The sequence below is a fragment of the Aedes albopictus genome, chromosome 3 (assembly GCF_035046485.1).
Source record: "Aedes albopictus strain Foshan chromosome 3, AalbF5, whole genome shotgun sequence".
Classification (NCBI taxonomy): Eukaryota; Metazoa; Arthropoda; class Insecta; order Diptera; family Culicidae; genus Aedes; species Aedes albopictus.
The window spans coordinates 317,300,071-317,325,357 of record NC_085138.1 but is presented as its reverse complement, the minus strand read 5'-3'; the positions used below and the strand labels follow the sequence as shown (position 1 = coordinate 317,325,357).

Here is a 25,287-nt window from a genome sequence, read left to right as displayed (position 1 = left end):
CACAGACAAACAGACGTAACACTCTCACATTTCCCATCGTACATCGATTTAACGGTCTATTTAAAAATGTGATAGTTGGCCAACTGCCCACCCATGGCGCTCGCATCGTTTTTGTTCGAGTTTGACGTTTGCCCACTACCGCCACCTAGTTGATGGTCGGCCAAACTCAGTCCTTTTAGTATTGGGCGAACAGGTTTCCGGGACTATAATTTGAATCGAAAAACGTTCGTAGTGTTACGCTGTTTGTCTGTGCTTTAAGTAAAAAGAAAAACGGGATGAGTACTGTTCTTTTTAATTTCACTAAGAATTTGCATTTTTTGGCAGATACGTATTTCGACCTCAACTGAAAGGTCGTCTTCAGTATCTTGTACTCGACTCGACTTGAAACTTTGCAAAATTCAGAAACCTAATTGTAGGAAAAACACTACCCTTCAAGTTTGCCAAACATCACATTGTAGTTACAAGTTGCTGGACTGAATTATAAACAAATGAATTAAATTATTGCCAGGAAAGGGAAAGCATCCTTGAGTTACACCAGAGCCATGCGACTCTTCTTCTATCATCGAATAAGTGCAGGAAAGCATCTTTGTGGCGTCGCTGTCATGGCATCGATTAGATCCGGTCGATTGGAGGTCCAGGTCGTGGATGGAAAAGGGTCGCCGGCAAGCCAAAGGGAAGTAGCGGCCCTATATCCCTTTATGTGCTATGCTGATAGATCTTCAACTACAGGAGGTCAAATTACCGTGCACGCGGTATCAGTCGTTATGATACTTGCTGTGCAATGACAAGCCGTTGTGGTGACGACCCAGCCCCGCCTTCCGTGAACTATGGGAGTGGTAAGGCCATCAGATAATCCGACAATGTGCCTGCACCACTTTGGAATCCTCCTAAAAGAGCGAGTCAACGTGGCGTGGCTTGGCGATAATGGAAAAGATTCAGTGGGTCGGGACTGTAGTATTGCCCTATAGGGGAAGGCCTTTTGAAGAACAATATCCGATTATTTGTTTGAGGGCATCCGTAGGGGGTAGTTCGCCATGCAGTAAATAAACCGAACAATACTTTCTGTTGAGGTTTCCATCAGACGCACATACATCTCTTTTGATGAACAGTTTAGAGATGAGTGTGGCAACGATTGCGTTGTTGACAAGCACACATGCTCGAGGCATGACACGCATATTTACCATTTAATATTAACAGAAAGTAACACCGAATTCACAAAATTACCTATAATTAATTCCCCTTTATGAGAGTAAGGTTCTTGGACTAAAGCCACTTGGCTATATAATTATACAAATCTACAAAGATTCATGTTTTTTATCTTTTATAAATTGATCTGAGTTATCCTAATCGCAATCACTACCCAAACCAGGCAGAATAAGATTCTTTGCAATCATAGCGCAAAAAAACTACGATAAAAACAAATCGGTATCGATTGAAATGTACCAGTTGCGAAAACATTTTCAAGAGCGTCCCAATGCGACAAATTTCAAATTGATCCTAAGTCATGGTTTATATGCTTTAGCTTTAACCATTCGAACAATTTATCAAGCAGTCAACAAAAAGAAAGTACATATCATCTAATCATCGAATTTTGCAGCAGTAAATTAGATATCAATGATACCACAGAGGTACAAAGTGGTGCTGTGTAAGTCCCCATAATCGTTGGAAAGAAACAGATATAGAAACGACTGGCCGAGAAAGAAGTTTCAAATTTCCCACCTTCAGTTCTAAGTCGCACGTCGTCTAGTGAAGACGTCGTTGTAATCGCGCGCGCGCAAACCGTTCCATACGAAAACGAAAGTTCAGCTTAGGAAGTTGGACAGTAATTGTTTTACCTATTATTCTGTTGTGAAGTTCCGTGATTAGCAATTCATTCTAATTCAGTGCTTTGGGTAGGGAGGGTCATGGCCATGACCGATTGCCCCCGTATTTGTGGTCGTCGTCGTCATCGCAGTAACAGTCGAGCAGTGAAATCAGTGCATATCGTCTACGGTTTGTTCCTGTTGTCGCTAGCAGTCATCACCTGCGTTTCCGGTGCAGACCTTCAAGGTGATTTTACGTAGCATGGATGGGACGGCGGGGAAAGACCATTACCCATTGTGTGAATTCCCAAACCACTTCGACCGGGAACCGGTTTTTCGTTAATTGTTGGATTATGATAAAAAAAAAGTGTGCGAACTTCGCAACAAAAGCCGCAAATTGCCATTCATCAATTCCTTCCATTTATCAAATATGAATGGAAAGAATTGATTGCTGAAACAAGATTAATGTCTATATCATACCTTAACAAAATATACTTGAAATAGAAAAAGTAGAAGGTTTGGAAACAGCAGAAGTACCAACAGATACATTTCAAATCTATAAACCTGTGTCTGTCTTATTTATAGATCAAACAAATTTCAAAGAATGAAAGTGTTACGCGGCACGCTTTGAGTGTTTTATGATGCGGCGACACCACTTATGCAGCACTTAATCTTTATTGGCGAACATGGAAAATTGATTGCGCAATGAGAATTAAGAGCATTAACATGTCAATGCTATGCTAATAGTGTTAGCCTAATACTACAGACCACAGTCTGTGCTAATTCCGTCAGGAAATGTATTTCTTGTTACTGTGTGCTTCACAATATCAGTAGCATAGACTTTCGTCACAAGAAGTTGTTTCATCAGTAGTAACATTCTTGAATCTGGTCGGTAAAATAAGTTGGAAAAGGCTCTCACGTGTCAAAAACGATCCACTGCCGAGCATTTAGTAGAACAGCATCGTGTCGGTTCTTGGAGATGTTCATTCAGTTTCCCCGAACGTTTTGGGTTGCTAAGGTCTTTATTCATTTCTTCTTCGAGGCCCGCATAGCGTACTGCAACCAGATTTTAAAATTTTCGTTTTTAATGAGTGAAATTCAACGTGAATTAAAAATTCTAAACTGAGGGATCAAAATAAAATTCATTTTGGTGAATAAACTTTTCCACTTATTCATTTATTTTTCTGTCACTGACAATTTTCACAGAGAAATATAACTGGATCGTGATTCCCGATTATTCTTCCAATCACCTCAAAACTTGTGCCTGGACGAAACGGCATTATAGGTACTAGCCAAACAATCTAAAAACTCGAAGCTTATCAAAGTGCAATCTCGAGCTGATTTGAATAAGCTCATATCGTACAGGAAGTAATATTTCCTGTTATTCGCCGTAAATTGAACAAACTAGCGAAATGAAACAAATCAATCGTGCTACAAATCTCCGTTTGAATTATTCTTATGTCCAAATAGCCTCATGCGATGGTTTCAATATGCTCCAAATTAATATCCGAGGAATGAAAAACTTCGAAAAGTTGGACGCATTCTGTATTTTCCTACATAATTTGGAAGTAACGATCGATGTTCTGGATACAAAAGCATTTCGACAATGATTTTTCATAAGGGCCTAACTGACTTGATCGATTTCTCTTCGTCGACTCTCTCTTTTGCTAATAACTTGATCAAAACAAACAAAATCAATATTCTTTTTGTTTCTATAGCAACATGTAGTCGTCTTCTTCGCATTTCAACCAAAAAATCTTTGGAAAACTCAAAACACATTCTGTGATAACCCAAAGAGAGGATCGATGAAGAGAACTCGAAAATGTCAGTCAGGCCCAAATAAAAAATCAGTGTCGATTTACTCTTGTCGTCGTAACTCAGCTGGTGGTGTGGCAGTTTTTGTTCGAGGAATCAGCGATGGCAAAAAGTTTGGGAACCTCTGGTTAAAGCTGATCTGCCCATAACTGCATAACAGTCACATTCGACAAAAGTATGCATCGGAGAAAATGGAGCTCAAAATTTGCAATTGCGTTAGTACACTTAGCCAAATAACCTTAAGATTTCCATAAGGCCCAACTTATGAAACGGACTTTAAATAATTCATAATGATTCGGATGAATTTCATAAGGTCACTCTATGACGAAAAATCGTCTCACAGCTTGGCCTTTATTCATGTTTAGCAACATGGTATTCTCAAGCGTCGGTAGCCGTGGGGATAAAACACGTGCTCGGTGATCCCGACGTTCATGGATCAAATCCAGTCTGCAACATTTTAAGATTTTTTTATTCTTTTCATAATTCTATCTTATGAAATTTGTCATAGCAAGCACGATCAATTTTCATAAGGTATTCTTACGTCATCCATAAGAATTAGTTATAGCAAGTCAAAGGTATTTCGATGAATTTCGCTAGTTTTTTTTTTTCGCTGAGTGTATGGGAAAGGACCAAAATTCAATTTTTTTCCTAAATTAATCTTTTTACAATGAAATTTTCTGCAGCTCTTCTTCTATGCTGTACGAATAGTTAAAAAATAATAATTAGACCGAAATATGATTGGCGGTACGCTATAAGGCCAGTGTCTATTCCCAGTGTGATTGTTATGCAATTACATTCGTGAATATTTGATAATGAGACAAAACGGCTTGGTAGTTTTTTACATTTTGCAGAACAAACTTGTAAAGTTGATTTGGGTGGATGATAGCAATGATTTAGAGATGATCCCCGGTATTAACTCAATATTGACAAAAATTGCAAATGTTACAAATATGCAGTTATGGGCATCGATATTATCCTGAAGAATTTGAGATGAAATACTCAGAGGTTTATAGAACGAATTCCTTAATAGATTGATATGCAAATTATTGCTGATATTTCCTTTGGATCTTGTAATTGTAATTTTAATTGCTCAGTCCACACCCAGGCCGACAACTGTCAGCCCATCTGGCTTGTAGGCAGATGTGGACCTACTAAGCCTCCCCCGTTAACATGTCCTACACCGAATTAGCACACCGGAACCTTCCACAGGCCAGGGATTGGCCGCATGCACCGTGCGGTGCGAAAAATGCGTGTGCTTCACACAATCTCAAATGCTTGTCTCCCGTTTTGCCGAGAGACAGAGACGTAATGAGTGAGAGTTTTCGTAATTGTGCGAGAGACAATCGCAGCACTAGCTCTACGGCGCAGGGAGTAATGCACGGTGCTTGGGAATGTGCTTGTCTTCAAAACGAAAAAAATCACTTAATAAATTAATTGAAGAGTTTGTGTTTTCGGGTTGTCAAGGGTTGACAAGTGATGGGTCGTTTGATTCGAAATTTTTCCAATCATGCGTAGTATCAAGCCAAGTGCAAAGCACGGAGACAAGCACCGAGAGAGTGCATACGATAGAGCGTGAGAGACAGGAGAGCTCCAGCGCGCGGTAAAGTAAGCGAGCAACACACAACCGATTGCGCGTACTCGTCTCCTTCTAGTTTGTTGTGCGCTCTCGTAGCAGCGTGTGCGACACGCAGAGTTTTGAGTCGCACCCTATCCCTGCCACAGGCAGGCGCTGGCGTTACCAGTCCCAACAAGTGTCAGATACATTAAATAGTTGGGGTAGAGGATATAAGAAGATGTGGGAATAGGCTGGGAAGAATTGTTGATATTTCCTTTGGATCTTATAGAAAAAATCAGGGAAAAATTCGTGACCCTTATTTGAAAGAGCATTCGGCCCAATTCGTGGATTCGCTGCGGGTAAAAATCATGGAATGGTGATTGCTAGGGACAATGAAAATTCACGATTTCGCGGAGACCGCGAAATTGGGCTTTGACCGCGAAATTTGAAATATCCCTCGAAATGCTGCGAAATCTGGCAGATTTGAGAAAATACCCTACAAATTTACATAATTTTAAACTTTTAAGCGAAATTTGACTATTAGCTTTTGACAATGTAGAGTAATTTACGATTCCTTATCTGCATGATAAAAGATTTTCTTATCTTATTTTCATCAAATTTGTTACTTTTTCGATGAATTTATGATTGTGCTCCACAAAATTCAAATAAATTCTTCATTTGTTCTTCAAAATTGAAGTTTTCCTCAACAAAACCGCCAAAAATATGCGTCCGCGAAATTCACAATAGTAATCCGCGAAATTCGCGAAATTTTGCCGCGAATTTCCATTGTCCCTAGTGATTGCTAAAATTTTTGGAGAAAATTATGTACGAAATTGAAAAAAAAACATTGCGAAATGAAAAAAACATTTTTTTCTATATTTTCCTGGTAAGGAATAACGATGCTTTGGATATGAAATTTCATTAAAAAAAATCCTTGGAGAATTTATTTGATGAAAATCATCTAGGGGGACTTACGTATTTTCGGCAGTTATGTGCTCTTCGTCATGGGGGGTTTTTTGAAACGTACTGAACTCAGAATTGGCCTCAAATCCTTCCTAAGAAAGCTGAGTTATATGCCCAAATTTTAGGCAATTCGGCCCACAAAAACCCCACATGACGAAGAGAACAAAGCTGCCGATAATACACTTGATCACACTATATCTAGAAAGCATGATAGACGGATGCATACACAATGTGTGGGCAAAATTATGTAAGAATTTCTCACATTTCTTTGCAATTATTTGCGAGAAACCCCTCAAAACTATAAGAAGGTAAAAATTGAACAGAAATTCATAAGACAATTGTGATAGAATTTTTGTAGTATTTGTTAACGTATAAATACATTTCAAACATTTCGGAGGGATTACAAACGTCGCTATTGACGAAAATTAATTTAAAATTTAAAAAAATCTAACTTTTTCAAAAGCTCTTATATTTGAAGAGTTGGGAAATTTGCGATAGAATAGACATGTTTTCTCCTTCATCAGACGTTTTGGTAAAGTCAACAGGGAATAGTGTTGATATCGTTTCCAATGAGCTTCATAAATGTCAGCAGAAACCAAAACAAAAAAAGTTGAATACAAAATACCGTGGGGTCGCCATTCACCGCTCGTTTCATATGATTTAAATATAAATCATATGAAACGAGCGGTGAATGGCAACCTCACGGTAGTCAAAACCGTATTTGGCATTGTTCCCGATTTTTTCGGGACTTTTGTCAAAAATAGTGCACAATTTTTGAAAATAACTGGAAGATATCATTTCGAAAATTTCTCTCCCAAACATTCGTCAAAGAATTTCATCAGGAATTTTTTTCCAGGCGTTGAACTAGAATATCATACCTACAGAAATTCAGACAAAGCTATTGCTAAAGATAAAATTTCACAAGTAATATTCGCCAAAATCCTGCATGAATTCATGCAGAAATTGTGATGGAGGTTATACAGGAACACAGGCCTGCATCGACAATTGTAACGTCAATTCCGCCTTTAATTTCCTGAAGAGTTCTGGCAAATATTTCCTCAAATTCCTATTTTACTTAATAAAAACCCTCTACTTGTTATTTCCGAGGATGCCATTACAATTTTATTCAGATATTTCACCAATATTTGTTTCGGCAATAGTCCAAAAACATTCATCACTTTACTGTAGAATGACATTTGCCACAAAACATTAAAAATAGTTGAAAATAGTAATTTTTCAACAGAAAAAGTGACTTTAGTTGAAACATCTTGAAAATAGTGACTTTTTAGTGACTGACCCGAAAATAGTGACCAAGTCACTAAATGGTGACTCGCTAGTAGCACCAGCTGGAGTCGGAGTGTTGTGGAAGGGCGAGGAAGCAGAAAAGCGAGCTGAGAAAACGAGCTGTTTTGCTCGATGAGGCGTTATACGCTTCTTTGACATGTTGTCACGACGTTCCTGAAGGTGTAGCACTAAGACAGCCCGTTATTTTGCTAAAACCTGCAGTGAGGTAGCACTATAGGCGTTAGCGTGGTTCAAAAAATCCCTTATTCGATTCGTAACCAGATTATATGCCTTCTCCCAAAATTGAGCTCATTTGGTTGAAAATTGAAACTGCACAAGCCCTTCAAAGTTTGTATGGGAATTACTATGGCCCTATGGGAAAACGATGTTTTTCATTCTATCGACCGTAGTGTTTCCCCAAGTACCGTAGAGCGTTAGTTGACCCTTGGTACTTCAAGGCTACTCTATCAGCTACAACTTTGCCGAAGACTGCATTCAAATCGCATGTATCATAAATTAGCTACAGATTTTTATCCAGAATCGAAATCTTTACTCATGATGATTAAACCACAGACTGTTATTAAACTATTCGGTGGGCATCACTGCATTTTGCAGTGGAACATAGTAGCCATGACTTCAGTGTGCTATCTTTGGCACCATATTTTTTTTTTTTTTTATCTGTATTAACGAGATTGTTAGCCCTAGGCTAGTTCATCTCGGGACCCACGCTTTACTTCCCCTCCGAAGGAAGAACTCACATTTTGCGAGTTTGTCGGGAGTGGGATTCGATCCCAGGTCCTCGGCGTGATAGTCAAGTGTTCTAACCATCACACCAGGTCCGCTCCCTGTTTGGCGCCATATGCAGCAATGTTGCCTGCTGGGAAACTGAAGGATCACTGTTGAAATTTGTCCAGTTCGATACAAATCGATAATTAATTAATGAGGCGTCCGATTTGAATGTGGTCTTCGGCAAAGTTGTAGCTGATAGAGTAGCCTAGGAGTATCAAGGGTCAACCAATCCTCTAAAGCACTTGGGGAAATGCTACGGCCAATTGAATGTAAAACATCATTTTCCCATAGTAATTCCCATACAAATTTTGAAGGGCCTGTGCAGTCCCAATTTCCAACCAAATTGAGCTCAAATTTTGGGAGAAGGCATAGAATCTGGTTACGAATCGAATAAGCGGTGTGGAGCAAAAACGATTTTTTGAACCACGCTAATAGGCGTATATACGTATATAGTTGTAAAGGCAACTATAATGCTGAAGGAGTGCTATTTTAAATGCTTTCTGGTTACTTGGGTATTTATTATATTGGACGCATCCGATTGAAATCAAGGCAGCCATTCGAACAAAACCTATCTTTTTTTGATCACCAAGTTAGAAATACTGTCAACAATTTAACTTTCAGGGATTCTGTGAACTAAGGATTATTTTGATGATTGAAAATGTTCAAACCATTTCTGCAGTGATTACTCCAGATATTTCTCGAGAAATTGCTCCTGGAAATCCACTTTGAATTTCTCATATGGTTTCTACCAAGACTTTTCTCAGGAAACCAAAATAAGCTGCTCCAAGGCGTAATTGACCACTTAGATAATCAATTATGGTTGGGAAAATGTTATAGTCGATTGAATGAAAAACACTGTTTTCCTATAGTAATTCCTATACAAACTTTGAACCGCTTGTGCAGTTTTAATTTTCAACCAAATGAGCTCAAATTTTGGAAAAGGCATAGAAAATTGATATGAATTGAATAATCGGTGTGCAGCAAAACCATTGTTTGAATTAGTGGTATTCAGCATTACCAGCAGAGGATAACGGGTTCAAATCCCGGTCGGTCGAAGAACTTTTCGTAATGTAAATTTTATTGACTTCCTTGGACAAATAGTATCTTCGTGCCTGTCACACGAGCTGAGAAGCAGGCGTTGTCCCAGTGGGGACGTTACGCCAAGAAAAACAAGATGGACTAAAAAAATTATTTAGGTTACTTCAAACCTAGCTTCAAACTTTTGATGCAGTGACATAAACTCTACCTCTACCATTGACTACAAAACAGGCATTTTTTATTCCATCTTGCAGTTACCAACACCACCAATATCAACGATGGAACCCCGAGCGAACCTTATGAAACCCAGACAGCTCAGTGTACCATTACTTCCGGCGAGGTGGAAGCCAGCGCTCAAGCCACCATCAGCAAAACCCTTGTAGGAGTTTGCGGTACGGACGAAATGTTAAGTGCGTTTAGGACACTTGAAGCAAAGTTACTGCTGGAACTCATGAACATCCGTAAGATGATACGGGACCGCCATTACAACCCACCACCGCTGGGACCTTCCGAGTATAAGGCCATCAAAAGAGTCACCACACAGGTGGACACCAACAGCGGAACAAGATTGCCTTCAGCTCCGGAACCTTTAGCAGCAGCGGTGCCGTCTACAAGCACTACCAGCAAACCGGAAGGATCGGCTACGGACGTGTTCTTCCCGCAGGACGATTACGAAGATGACCGTTTCTCGGTTAAACCGAACAATAATATGTTGAAGGAGCTGCCGGACGGAAACCGGAAGCCGGTGGCACCACTAGTGCAGATCCGCACTGATGCGGATGGTGGTTCAGCTAAGCCAACGGCTAGCACACCTGTGCTGAACTTCAAACCAATCGATAAACCCGTCCAGACGAGGTTTTTGACGTAAGTATTGCATTCAAATGATTCAATTCAATTTGAGTTCTGGCTTACCCCCATGCGACGGTGAAACTGATTTCAACACAAAAAATACCAGTGCCACCGCTTGCAATCATTTCCTATCGACTAGTTAACATTTGACACCCATTAGCGTACTTTCGTAGCCACCACAATTGAATGCGGATACAGTGACCCCACACCGATGAATCACCTTAAATTTTGAACACTATTTATGAATCACCATGTTGATCAAATGGAGTGATCCATAAACTGTGGTCATTTTTGCCGATTCATAAATTGTGGGGTCACTGTACTTAGTTTGTTTCAATTGATTCAATTGAATAAAAATCTGTGCATTGCATTCGAACTTGGTTCGGTAAGAAGTTTGAACGAATGCGGAAAAAACCAAAGATGCGACCACGATAGTCGACGTGCGTAGGCCAAACGGATAGATCCTGGAATGATTGGTTTAAAATTCTGTAGGAAAATTCACCAATTGAACAGTTAGTACATAATGGAATTGTTGTTTTCATGTGTTTTTCTGTGCATACATAGTTCAGTACTCCCCATTTTGGTGGTACATAGCCGAAAATACGTGGCTTTTTGTATTTTTCATAATTTCTACATGGTTTTTACTGACCCTTGACATACAATGTATCACTACCTCAAACCCATCCTAGTCTGTTGAAGTTTTCATCCCAGAGCTATTCTAAGTCCTCCCAAGTACTCCGAAGTTTGTGTCACAAATCCAACATTCTAAACCCAATTTAATACACGATGAATAATCACAGAACACAGTCTACAGTACTCAAAAAGCCTTAAAGCACTAGACAATTCATGGTTTATGAACTGGGCGTAGACTTGCGCTTGAGCATAGCTATTTAGCACTGTAGTTGGAGGAAATGCCAAAACAGAACCCGAAGCTTCCGGGAAGGTAAGCCCAGATCCTTGGTTAGTGGGTTGTGTCAGGCCCTGCGAGCCAGCCGTAAAAAAGGCTAACCCGAAAAATTAACAAGAGAAGAATGCGAACCGATACCAATGGCGACGAAAAGGGACTTGCGATTGGAAGCTCGGTACGTGGAACTGCAGATCTCTCAACTTCATCGGGAGCACCCGCATTACTCGCCGATGTACTGAAGGACCGCGAGTTCGGAATAGTAGCGCTGCAGGAGTTGTATTGGACAGGATCTATGGTGCGAACGTATACAGGTAATCGTACCATCTACCAGAGTTGCGGCAACACACGTAAGCTGGGAACAGCTTTTAGTGATGGTGATGGGAGACCTGCAGAGGCGCGTGATCGGTAGGTGGCCGATCGACGAAAGAATGTGCAGGTTGAGGACCGCTGTCCAAACTACGACGTCAAGATCATCATAGGAGACCCAAACGCTCAGGTAGGCCAGGAGGAGGAATTCAGACCGACAACGATTGGAAAGTTCAGCGCCCACCAGCTGACGAATGAAAATGGCCTACCCGTACCCCTATCAACCAGATTCTGATTTTCTTTATAGTTCTTTATCTGTCGATAGCGATCGCCATCTTTCAAAACAAATCGATATCGATCGACATAAAAAATCTCTCACTGGTTGACCGGGATGCCTCATCGATTTCGCCGCCTCCAAGAACATGGCCATTCATAGCACCTTCTTCCAGCACAGCCTCCCGTATCGTTATACCTGGAGATTACCACAACAAACGGAATCGCAAATCGACCACGTTCTGATTGATGGACGGCACTTCTCCAACATTATCGACGGCAGGACCTATCGTGGCGCTAATATCGACTATGATCACTACCTGGTGATGGTTAAACTGCGCCCAAAACTCTCCGTTATAAACAATGTACAGTACCGACGGCCGCCCTGATACGATCTAGAGCGACTGAAGCAACCGGATGTCGCCACCGCATACGCGCAGAATCTCGAGGCAGCGTTGCCGGACGAGGGTGTGTTCGATGTGGCCCCTCTAGAGGACTGCTGGAGAACAAGCTGAAGTCTGCCGAGATAAGGACGGGAGCCTACAAACGTGATCAAGGCAGCGGAGGATATGACTATGTTGGCGCAGCAGAGGACGGGAACGAACCAACTCCCGCGCTGAGGGAAGTTAAGGATGCCATCCACCAGCTCAAAAACAACAAAGCGACTGGTAAGGACGGTATCGCAGCAGAACTCATCAAGATGGGCCCGGAAAACTTGGCCACCTGTATGCACCAGTTAGTAGTCAAGATCTGGGAAACCGAACAGCTACCGGAGGAGTGGCAGGAAGGGATAATCTGTCCCATCCACAAGAAAGGCGACAAGTTAATGTTTGAGAACTTTCGAGCGATCACCGTTTTAAATGCCGCCTACAAAGTGCTATCCCAGATCATCTTCCGTCGTCTTTCACCTAAAGTAAATGAGTTCGTGGGAAGTTACCAAGCCGGTTTCATCGACGGCCGGTCGACAACGGACCAGATCTTCACCGTACGGCAAATCCTCCAGAAATGCCGTGAATACCAGGTCCCAACGCATCACCTGTTTATCGACTTCAAAGCGGTATACGACAGTATCGACCGCGCAGAGCTATGGACGAGAACAGCTATGGACGAGAACAGCTATCCCGAGGAAGCTTACCAGACTGATAAGAGCAACGATGGACGGTGTGCAGAACAGCGTACGGATTACGGGTGAACTATGCAATTCTTTCGAATCTCGATGGGGACTATGACAAAATGATGGACTTTCCTGCCCTGGAAGGTGTTTTGCGACGAGCCGGGCTTAACAGCTGGGGTACGATCTTCTCGAAATCCGACCAATTTGTCTATTTTGCGGATGACATGGATATTATTGCTAGAACATTTGGAACGGTGGCAGAACTGTGCACCCGGCTGAAACGTGAAGCAGCAAAGGTCGGACTGGTGGTGATTGCGGTTAAGACAAAGTACATTCTGGTAGGTGGGACTGAGCGAGACAGGACACTCCTTGGCAGGGATGTTATGATCGACGGGGATATTTTCGAGGTGGTAGAAGAATTCGTCTACCTCGGTTCCTTGCTAACGGCTAACAATAACGTGAGCCGTGAAATACGAAGGCGCATCATCAGTAGAAGTCGTGACTACTACGAGCTCCAGAAGAAACTGCGGTCAAAAAAGATTCACCCCGCACCAAATGTACCATGTACAAGACGCTAATAAGACCGGTGGTTCTCTACGGACACGAGACATGGACGATGCTCGAGGAGGACCTGCAAGCACTCGAAGGTTTCGAGCTTTCACGTGCTAAGGACGATCTTCGGCGGCGTGCGCGGACCAGGTAGAGCGCGAGCGTGACCGACGTTGGAGAGCTGCAGCTGCAAATCGAGTATTATGGCGAAAAATTGTTGATTCAGTGTTATCATGAATTTGATGTTGAACTAAATAAATGAAATGAAATAAACTGGGTGATCTAGGTCATCCAAACTACTCTGGAATTCATTTTCTTAAGATCCACAGGATCTACCATCATTTTTGTTCACTCTGTTCAATAAATTTAGTTACGTTGATGTTCATTAGACCTCGCAATGCTACGAGCAACTCGATATTGTGGTAGTGAAATACAAATGGTCTCCAATACACTTTGAAGTTTGGGTTACAATATCTACATACTGTATCTTGCTATAATTGTAAAAACATATTCGTGAAAAGTAGTCTATACTGCTGATGGAGCTCCAGTGCACAACTATAATACTTTTGATGCATTCATGAGATATTCCAGTCTTTCCAAACTATTCTGGAATTAGGACCTTCAAGTTCTACAGACTCTACTCTTGTTTCTCTTCACTCTATCGATATAATTCTTTCATGATTGTGTCTGTTACATCTCATAATATTACGAGTATCTCTATGTGTTGTTAGTTGGGTGTCCACTGGCATATAAATGAACCCCAATGTATTTTGTAGTATGGGTGGCAATATCTGTAAATCTTTGGATATTTTTATTGTAGTAAATGATCGCGAAATATAATATACGCTACTCTTAGAGCCTCAGAGTGCAATTCTGAAAACTTAGATACATTCAATTGAGCATCTAGGTCATCCAAACTATTCTTGAATTGAAACCTTCAAGTTCTACTATTGTATCTCTTTACTTTATCGATGTAGTTTTATCACGATTATTTTTGGTGTATCTCATAATATTACGAGAATCTCTTTGTGTTGTTATTTATGCGTCCACTGGCATACAAATGAACTTAGTACATATTTTGAAATATAAATAGAAAAAATCTGTATATTTCAGCATATTTTCATTGGCAGCCATATTATCGCACAATTAAAAATTAAATTTAGCAATAAACTTAATCAAATTCGCTCAACACTTTGTATGGGCGAAGCAATAAAAATTCTGATTTTTATTGAATTTTGAAATTCTATGGAGATTTTTCAAAAGTTTTTCGTGCAGATGATGAAAAGAAGGAACATCTCTCTATTATGAAAGACTTAGATAGTTTTTATCAATATTTTTGTTAGATTTGGCTATTGCTAGTTTTTGCCGTTTCAGTGCGCGTTAATATTTTAGTCCATTTTCATTGTAGCGAATACTCGCCGAATATAATCTAAGTAATTATAGTAACAAGAGCCTACCATCGCAATTATAATTACTTTGCTATACTCACTTGGTGATGTAGGTCATCCAAACTATTCTGGAATTAAGACTTTCAAGGTCCGCAGGCTCTACTCTTATTTCTCTTTAGTCTATCAGTAAAATTCGTTCACGATTGTATCTGTTGTACCTCATAACTTGCATAAATGGAGGAGAACGTGCCTCTAGAGCCGACCTACTGAAACCTGACCTCATAACATTACAAGTATCTCTTTGTGTTGATTTTTGGAAGTCTTCTGGCATACAAATGGTCTCCAAAGTATTTTGAAGTATTGTTCACTATATTTTGATGCGAATGCTCGCGGGATATTATCTACGATACTCGCAGAGTACAATTATAATAACTTTGGAACATTCACTGGGTGATCCAGGTCATCCAAAATATTCTGGAACGCTAGTTGAAAATTCCACGAAGAATAGCTTGCAATATTAGTATAATCTATAATATTTGCATCGTAATGATTGTTCGAGGAATGTAATCCTTGCTACTGGTAAACCCATTATGTATTTTTGTGTATTCATAGGATATGCTAGGCTATCATGTGAATTTATTTCACGCTGATTCCCGTTTTTATCCCCGGTATAACGGGGGATCACAATTCCTTAGTTTTTGTTTCAGTGGAAAAAAGCATCAAAGCCTTGCATCATATGCACCGAAATATATTGAAGACCATTTGACCACAGATATATTGAAGACCACAAAGAGGTATTCGTTATATTATGAGCTACAAAAGACACATTCGTGAAAAAAAAACATGAATGGAGTAAAGAGAAAGCAACGTTACATTCGTAACGGTGAACACATTATAGAGCATCCACAAAGTTTTCCATAAAGTCCTTAAGATTTCCCTTCAATAATGCTTTCAAGAATTTCTTTGAGAATACCCCAGAAAATTTTCCTCGGAGAAATACTTCAGAAATTACTCCACAAATACCTCTAGGAATTCTCCAAGAAATTCCTCCAGAAAGTTCTCCAGCAATTTCTCAAGGATTCCTCCAGAAATTGCTCTAGGCTACTCCAGGAATTCCTCTGAAAGTTCGCGGGCTGAAAATCTCCTTAATAAAGCTAATAATAATAATAATAATAATCCTCTGAAAATTCCTTAAAGGATACTTCTGGAATTACTTCAAATATTACTCCATTGAGTCCTCAAGGAATTTCTACAGAAATTTTTCCACAAATTCCTTTTAAAATTGCTTCAAGGATTCCTGCAGGTACTGCTATTGGAATTTCTCCGAGAATATCTCCAGAAATTTCTACCGAATATTCTCAGGAAATTTCTCCACAAAACCCTCCAGAAATTACTCCTAAAGTTTATCAAGCAGATCCTCCAAAAATTATTATTGGAATTTCTTCAGAAATTCCTTCAAGCATTCCTCCAGATATTCCTATAAAAATTCACCGGAAATTTATCGGAGACTTCTACCGAAAAATCTTCCAAGAACACCTCCAAGAATGCCTACAAGAATTTCCAGAAATTCCTGCAAGACTTCTGTCAGGAATTTTCTCCACGATCCCCTCGAGGAATTTCTCCAGGAACTCCTCCGAAAATTCCTCCAGGATCCACCGGGACATACTCCAGAAATTCCTTCCGAAATTATTCCTGGCATTACTCCAAAAATTCTTCCGGTATTCTTAAAACTTAATCCAGGAATTCCTTTACACATTTATTTAGGAAACATACTGGAAAACTTGTAATTAGGTTCAAATCACACCAGAACGCGATTTTTTCACAAATTTCGTCTCTCAATTTGTCAATTAGCAACATTTCGTGCCTTCTAATTATAAGTTTTTCCAGCATGTTTCAGACATACCAGCATATCTGGTAAAATGCCAGTAAAATGGGCAATATGTGTCATTATTTAGGAAATCCTCAAAATATTCTTCAGGAATTACTTCAGGAATTACTTCAAGAATTTATCTCGGGATTGCTCCGAAAATTGATCCAGGGATTTTTTCGGATTATTTACAAGAAAATTCTCCAGGAAATCCAGAAATGCCTACAGGAATCCCTTCTGGAATTCCTCCAAGAATTCCTTCAGGAATTACTCCAAGCATTCCGCTAGAAATTCTTCAAATAATTCCTCCAGGAGTTACTCCTACAATTCCTCCAAAAGTTCCTCCAAAAATCCTTCAGAAATTCCTCCCAGGTCAAAAATTCGTCAAAGAATCGCTCCAGGTATTTCTCCAAGAATTTTTCAAGGAATTCCTACAGAAATTACAGGAATTCCTCCAGGAGCTTCTTCAGGAATTCCATCCGAGATTTTCGAAGATTTTTTTTTCAAGAATTTCTCCAGAAATTATTCCATGAAAACCTCCAGGATCCTTCAGAGGAAACCTTTAAAAATTCCTTCAGAAAATACTCCTGGGATTACTCTAAGAAATCATTCAAGAATTCCTTCAGGGATTTCCTCAGAAATTCCTCCAAAAAAATATTCACGCCAGAAAATCCTCCTGAAATTACTCCAGAAATTCCTTAATAAATTATTCTTGGAATTCCACCAGAAAATCCTCCAGAAATTTCCCCTGAAATTTATTCCGAAAATTTCTTTTGGGAGTCTTACAGGAGTTCCTCTTATAATATCTTCAGAATTTCTTCAAGAATTCTTCCAGAAATTCCACTTAGATTGTTTCAAGGAATATCTGCAAGAATTCATCCAGGAACTCCTCCAAGATATCTCCATACAAATCCTTAAAGAATCCCTCCAGAAATTAAAAAAAAAACCTACAGAAATATCCCCAAGAATGTCAGCAAGGGTTCTTCTAAGTCTTCTGCCAAGAATTCCTCCAAGAATCCCTTAAGAAATTTCGCCAGAAATACCTCCAGGATTTTTTTCAAGAAATTCTTTCTAGAATACCTCGAAGGTTCTGCAGGAAACTTTCAGAAATTCCTCAAGAAAATATTTCTGGGACAACTCCAGGGATTTCTTCAGAATCTGCTCCGAGAGACTTCTTCCAAGAATTTCTCCACGAGTTACTCGATGAATTCTGTTAATAATTCCTCCATGAATGCCACACGGTGTGTTGAAACAGGATTATTATCGCACTTTCATGAACCTAAAATATTTTTTCGTTATAAGTTAGCCTTAGCTGTATATATTAAGATTCTGGAGGTTAAAAAATCTTTCATCGGGGAAAATAAAAATAAATTTGATTTTAGTATTTTACCACTTTTCTCATATAATATGGTATTACGCAAATCTGACGAACCTAAACTCCGCTAGAAATTGTCGCCTTTCTAATAGTAAATTTGAATCCATTTAGACAGAAACGAATGCAAAAGTCTTTACAACGAGTTTAAATTTGTTTGGCGTTCGTTTCATGTGTCCAGCCCACTACAGTCTGCCGAAAGTCATAAATCATAAAAGTCTACATTCCTTCCATATGTCTGATACATAGATATTTGTACTAGAGGATAACAAAAACTTCCCATTAGTGCGACTCATACATTGGATTCGTACCATTTGCAGCACATACTCTTCATGTGCTAATTTGCCTGAAAAGGTTGGTATTAGTTGCACATACTTTGCATGCCAAACCATGTAACGATACACCTAAACGACGATCACACGGCCACGAAAGATGCTTCAATTGCGAAATCATTCAACAAATATAGTGACTTAATCACGCGTATGTTTTAACATTCATGTTAACTGTAAATTAAGCTGTTTTGAGCTAGTTTAGCAATGTAGAATACTGATAGCTCTTTGAATATAATAAGAACTTTCGTGTATATTGTGCTTTGATTTTGCAAGGCTCGATGTTTTACTAACAAGTGAAAATTTGCATGCTACTTTTGTTCGCATGTTGGTTAAGAATATGTCAAAGAATACAAAATCATAGTGCAATTAAAAGGAAAAGTTCTAAACTCTATTTTCTTTTTACTTAGGTTTAGATATGTTTATGTTGAATATGTTCATTGTTGTTTATGATGAGAACAAATTTAACTAAAATTACAGATAAAATAAAAATTGAAACTGTAGAACAAGATTAAGAAGACATCAATGTTCTGGAAATACCATGATAAAAAAAACAACAAACAGTAATGTGCAAAGTGAGGCAAGATTGACGCAATCTGAGGTTTCAATACAACTTTTTAAGAGCTTTTATTAGTTATTTTATTCTTCATTTCGAAAACATCGAGTGTACGGGTGATTTTTTAATTCAATTCTAATGGATAGTTTCCACTTTGTAAGTACAGTGCAGTGTTTTTTTATGACTAGTCGTTTTAATCACTATTCCTTTTTATTTCGTTTTTATCACGCTCTGCAAGGACAAGTGACATTTCTCCCCATACTAAATCTGTTGTCAAACTCACTTGGCAAAAAAGAAAGACCTTTACTTGGGAAAAAGAAGCTTTATTTTTTGCAGTCATAATATTGAAACCATTAAAATCCATGAAGTTTTTATCAAGACCAGAGTGTCTTATAAAATGAAACTACAGATAACCCAGACGAAAATAGAAAAAAATCACAGCACGAGACTACTATTATTGAAATTTATCATATTACTTGCAAATTGATATGTTTCCAATATATTTTAGGCTTATACTATAAGATGTCATTCACATTGACATATATTAGGCATGCGTTTCATTCGGTAAGGCAAATTCTAAATAAAAACATGTGATGTTTTGAAAAAGATTTCAATACCACTTGTATAATTATCCTTGACCAAATGATTGTTTGATTAAAAAAAATGCTATGACATTTAAATTGTTTATCATGACTAGATAATATCACGTTAACCCGCTGTTTCATCTTATTCCACCCGTTTCAACTTGCCCGGGTGTATTTTATTTTAAACCAAATGTTGAATAATCATTTTTGAATGCATTAACATAATATGACAACGCCAATCTTATGTATTTTGTGTCAACTTTTTGTTATTTGAGAGTCAACAGCCCACTTATCCCTAAAGGTACCATTTTATAAGTAACAAGGAGATAAGTCTTCGAAAATTTTATGATTTTGTATGGACGAAAGTCATCAACAGATCAGAGACAGAGCTTTTGCAAATAAGTCACGCACACTCAGTATAGCTAAATATCCATGAGGATGTGATTTGACATGCAAAGTATGTGCAACTATTATGTACCCGCCATTTCAGGCAAATTAGCACATGAAGGGTATGTGCTGCAAATGATATGAGTCACATGGTGCTTTCTCAAATGTACGAGTCGCGCTAATGGGAAATATTTGTTTACCTCCATTACAAATATCTATGTGCCAGACAAATGGAAGGAATGTAGACTTTAACGATTTATGACTTTCGGCAGACTGTATTGGGCTGGACATATTAAACGAACGCCAAACAAATTCAAACTCGTTGTAAAGATTTTTGCATTCATTTCTGTCTTAATGGATTCAAATTTACTATTAGAAAGGGGACTTTTACTACACTGAAATAAATTTTGTTGTGAAAACTACCGATTCCATAGTAAAATTACTAACCGCACCTATGATTCTCAACCGACAACAATTTCCAATTAATTCCACTAAAACACTGTCAACTTAACTAGCAGGGCAGTTAACATTACCAAAAATAATCTTAATTTAACAAATGAGCATTGTATTTTTAATCATACTGTGTTGTAAAATGCGTGTCCAGGAAATATTAACAATGTTTTGTTTTTGAGACAACTACGCTTTCAGTTGAATTTACTACAATGCATTGTGATTTCAAGCATATTTCAGTTACCTTAACAGATTTTGTTGTCGGTTGAGAATCATAGGGACGGTTAGTAATTTTACTATGGAATCGGTAGTTTCCACAACAAAATTTATTTCAGTGTAGCGGAGTTTAGGTTCATCAGATTTGCGTAATACCATATTATATGAGAAAAGTGGTAAACTACTAAAATCGAACTTATTTTAATTTTCCCCGATGAAAGATTTTTTAACCTCCAGAATCTTAATATATACAGCTAAGGCTAACTTATAACGAAAAAATATTTTAGGTTCATGAAAGTGCGATAATAATCCTGTTTCAACACACCGTGTGCCATCTGCCAAAATTCCTCCAAAAATTTCTCCAGATATTACTCCAAGACTTCTGTTAAGAATCCTTCCAAGAATCCGTCCAGGAATTTCTCCAAAAATTCTTTCAAGAATTTCTACAGGAATTCTAATTTCTCCAAAACCTGCTCCAATACTTTTGTCAAAAATTCCTCTAAGAATCCCTCCAGGAATTTGGCCAGGGATTCCTTTATAAATTCTTCTAGGAATAACATCCGCCAAGAATTCCTGCAACAATCCCTTCCAGAACTCCCTCCCAAGAATTTCTTCAGGAATAGGTATTCCTGGTAAGACTCCCGAGCAGAGGAAAAAAGCTCAATAATAGCATATGCTGATATGGAGAATAAAAAGTGATATTTGTTTGTTTGAGATAAGAGGTAAAAGTACTAAAAATAATATCTCAACCTTACTCCTGGAACATCATCATCATAGCACATTTAGCTCTTGGTAAGATCTAACCAATAGCAGTGAGCTATTTGATTGATCTTCAAATATCATATTTTGCTATTGGTTAGATGGTTGAAGAACAAATTTTTGCTATTATTTTCAGTACTTTTACCTCTTATCTCAAACAAACCAATATCACATTTTGATCGTCAGTACTTGAACTCTGCCCGGGCTTCATTCATTAATTCCACCAAGAATCACTCCAAGAATTCCTCGAAGAATTCTTTCAAGAACTTCTCCAAGACCATTGACTTTCCTTGACCTTAGAAATATGATGATTAAAGCTGTGAAAACCATAGAATTTGAATAAAATATGCAAGACAAAAAATCTTAATAAATCAGCTCTGTCTATTTTGGCCAAGCTTCTTTTAATTTGAGAGTGTGGCCAAAAATGAAGCAGTATTTCTATTTTGGCCAGTGTCACTTTTATACAAAAATCAAGTATTAACTTGATTTCTGCATTTTTTCTACAAAATATAGATTGTAACCTTTCATTTGACACATTGATAGTTTTCAAATGATTATTGGTTATTTTTATAAAAAAAAATATCCCTTAGACTAGTCAAAACAAATGCACGTATCCTATATCTAATGTGACACTGAAAGAGAGGTTTATAATCCAATATATATCTCCTGCTCAAAAAGAAATGGAATGAGACTACCAAGCACCCTTCTGAAATATTGTTATTTCAATCAATTAAATTCCAATAATAATAAAACATATGTTAATCATCCTGGGTTTTCAACATAATAAAAATCATTCTACAAACGACTTTTTCTTTCAGAGGAGGACTCCGAGACTACGAGGTGTACCGATTCAACAACACTGTCATTTCCAGCGGAGAAACCAAGGTGTTCAAATACTTTTGGAAAATCGAACGCTTCACCGAACGTCTCCAGTCCAATGTGAGCGTCCTAAGCAGTCCAGTATTCGTGATTTCCGGTCTGAATCTGCGCATAAAGGCAACCCTAAACCACGGTGAAAAGGACAACATGTACCTGCAGGTGGAACAACTATCTCCGTTGGACGACGAGCTGAGAAAGAGACCGAACGTTATCCTCCAGGAGGGATCCCTGTACGACTCGGTGGAAACGAAAAAGTTCTTGCGGCATAAGATCGTCCTTCTGAATCAGGTATGAATGGTGCGGGCTTTTGTTCGGATCAATGACTTGCGCGAACTTTGGGGATTGACTTTTGGTATATTCATTATTGGTTCGTTACAGGGTGTGCCGTTTAGTGATCTTAATTCTCAGGAGCTGTGGAACACCAACACCGGATTCACCATTCCCTACAGGGCATTGCTCACGAATTCCTACCTGAAGCAGGATAAAATACTCGTTGAAGTGGTGATTTACCTATGAGGGCTCGTACCTCGGATTGCTATTTAGTTTTAGGGTACGAGTTTTGCAAGTGTGATTTTGATATATAACGGTTAGCGAAGATTACAGAGCGTCCGTATGGCATTAGGTCGTTTGGCATAAATGCTTAATGATCATAAGTTAATCCCCCTTGGTAGAGCCATTTGGTCCAATCATACTTATGTTCCTTTTTTTTAATGGGTTGTTTTATATTATGCATGTCAAATGATTGTTATGTCAAACGACAATATGCCATTTAAGATAGCCCTCAGTTGTGGATTGTTAATAAAACTGTATGCAAACATGTGTTATGTATCTACTGAATAAAACTAATCTTTCAATCAATATCGAATGTCAGACATTCTTCTTTTCTGCTAAGAATCCCAAGTTAAACATAATTGTCACGAAAATGTACAACCGAAAAACAAAAACTATCTACAAAACAACACGCAATAACGTCTCGTTACAAGATCGGTCTCATTGGACAAAAACTGGATGACACTATATCAGCACCGCACGTTATACTCAATGAGATATACAATATAGAATAGCATTAGAGACTGTGGAAAAGTACTTACAAACCGATGAACAATAGTCGTTTAAAGCTTACACTTGCTACCCTTTGGTTTGATGTCGATGTATGGCTGCACCATGGGATACAGTGCCCGGGTGGATTTGAACCCGGCCAGGTCGGAAACCTTGACAAAGTCTTTCTGCGTGCTGGCATCGCCCGTTGATTGTTTGGCCACGTCGGCGGAGGCGTCTTTGTGACCGGCGCCACCCTCGGCTGTGGACACCACATGGATCGAGAGAGATCGCCGCAGGGAGGCGTCTTTTACGATGTACTCCTGTTGAAAGTAGACAGGAAAGAAAACCGAGAATGTGTAAGTGCAAGGAGTAGGTAATATTGCTGAAAACTAGTATTGCAACACCCTGCCCTGTACAGTCCACCCTTAAACTTAACAAATTTCACTCGTCACATAACTCCTATATACCTATTCGAAAATACACGTCGATAGTGTTGACCAATAACCAGAAGAATAACCGAAAGGACTGGAATCCAACCCAGTAGACTGACATCACGACAGCAAATCTACCAGGATGTTCTCTTCGTGACCACTTGTACGCTATAAGGGCCTTATAGCGTATAAGTGGCCACGAAAAGGACATCCTGGTAGAGTTTCTGTCGTGGCGTAAGTCTAAGTACTGTGTCGTAGACCACCCAAGTGTTTGACGGAGTACTCCGAAGTTATAGGGCACTGCATTGTTTTGATTTTGTATGGGATTTTGACGTTTCTTGGTCTTGTTGTTTACAAAATTTCTGTAAGAGTGAAAGAGAAGGAGAGAATATCATGCAGTGCCCTATACAGCAATCGCTTATACAAATCACCGCTTGCTGTTCCGACTTTCGAATGTTAACAACCACCAATTCAGTTTCGTGGTGAGCCAATTCCAGTTTCCTGGAGCTAATCCATTCTTACAGAACTGCGATCGAGCGGGTTGCAGTAAAGTCCATTTCTTCGATCGATTCATCGTAGACCTCCAGCGTCCAGCATAATATCGTTAGCAAAGCCGGCAAAGGCCACGCCCACTGTGAGCTTTGACCTCTACACCTCGTCGTAGATAACATTTGTAACTTAGCAAGGGCCGTGTTACTCCCAGCAAGGATGAAACCCCCGTCTTCAAGCCTCAGGGTCGGCAAGACGCTCGTGACACTCCGCGAAAGAAAACACTTATAGATCGGCTAAAGAAACTCCCTCTATATTCTTGGTCTCGTGTACACTTTTATTTCACTTCCTTCTTGACGTCCTACTCTCCTACCACTTTCCTCTAGCTATCTCCCTCCTAGCTTTCTGGCGTCCGCCCTTAACACCGGACGACGCCTCCCACTTTCTTACTTCTCTACTCCTACCTTATTCGCACTTCGTTCTCACTTCTTTGGGGCCCCGCGCACTGCAACGCCTTCGCTCCGCTCCTTTCGCCTGTCCACTGGCTCCTTCTCTCCTTCCTGGGCCAGGGGGCGGGCAATTCTTCTCCTTTCCTCTCTCTTTCGTTGGCTGCAGCCTTTCGCGGACCTTCCTCCTGTCCCGTGCGCCCCTCGAGTGTGTTGACGGACTCGAGGCTTTAGTGATCCGTAGAGTCACTGGAAAAAGCCTGGGTTCGTCGGCGCGCTTGATGGTTGTATCGGGTACAGGGGTGACGCGGACGCACTACAAAAAGGGTCTACGCTGCGGTGTGGCTCCAAAAGATACCGCAAAGTTCGGTTTTAAAATAAAAACCGCGAGGTCCTGGATGTCCAGTTTACTCCTATTTCTCCGCTTTCCTTTTCTCCTTCTTTCCACTTTTCCGTGCTTTCCAAAACTTATTTTCACTTCTCCAACTATACTATTCTCCAACTAACTTTTGCTTCTACTAACTTTTCAAAACTTCGACTGTTGGCTTTGAAGATCACCAGGCTTATGATCAGTTGGATTGAAGCTCGTTGACCCCGAACCTTTGGCCATTGACCCGTTGTGTATCCTCCTCATGATGGCCACCCAGTTCGCCTCCCATGGCCGCCCATTTCGCCACCCCCATGGCCGCCCATTCGTGCAGTCCTGTGCAGCCTGGTGGTGGCTAGCGGAACTACTGTCGTCCTTGCATGGGGCAGTGTAGTGATAACTGCGTTCGTGGGGTTTTTGGGACGTTACACTTAACCTAACTACAAACGTTTTCTTTTAAATACACAAAATACGACGAATAC

The 25,287-nt window shown here is 39.5% G+C and overlaps 2 protein-coding genes across 2 annotated transcripts in view; one reads left to right on the top strand and one right to left on the bottom strand.

Annotated features, from left to right (window-relative positions):
* Positions 1-1,716: 1,716 nt before the first annotated feature.
* On the top strand, positions 1,717-22,891 carry LOC109401282 (uncharacterized). The gene is made up of 4 exons (XM_019673772.3): positions 1,717-2,049; positions 9,501-10,110; positions 21,971-22,319; positions 22,410-22,891. The coding sequence occupies exons 1-4, from the start codon at positions 1,905-1,907 to the stop codon at positions 22,545-22,547; spliced, it is 1,242 nt and encodes a 413-aa protein (XP_019529317.3). The 5' UTR covers positions 1,717-1,904; the 3' UTR covers positions 22,548-22,891.
* LOC109413566 (insulin-degrading enzyme) overlaps positions 22,617-25,287 on the bottom strand; it is a 30,742-nt gene continuing 28,071 nt past the window's right edge. Inside the window, exon 8 of the mRNA XM_019687252.3 lies at positions 22,617-23,392. Within this exon, the coding sequence (XP_019542797.3) occupies positions 23,144-23,392 (249 nt within the window). The 3' untranslated portion in view covers positions 22,617-23,143. The remainder of the gene's footprint in view (positions 23,393-25,287) is intronic.

What these genes read in the sequence shown, in the direction of transcription:
- LOC109401282 (XM_019673772.3), top strand. Translation starts at nt 1,905, where the DNA reads ATGGCCATGACCGATTGCCCCCGTATTTGTGGTCGTCGTCGTCATCGC. An exon ending in TTCCGGTGCAGACCTTCAAG is followed by an intron (nt 2,050 to 9,500) that starts GTGATTTTACGT and finishes TCCATCTTGCAG; the next exon opens with TTACCAACACCACCAATATC. An exon ending in GTCCAGACGAGGTTTTTGAC is followed by an intron (nt 10,111 to 21,970) that starts GTAAGTATTGCA and finishes TTTTTCTTTCAG; the next exon opens with AGGAGGACTCCGAGACTACG.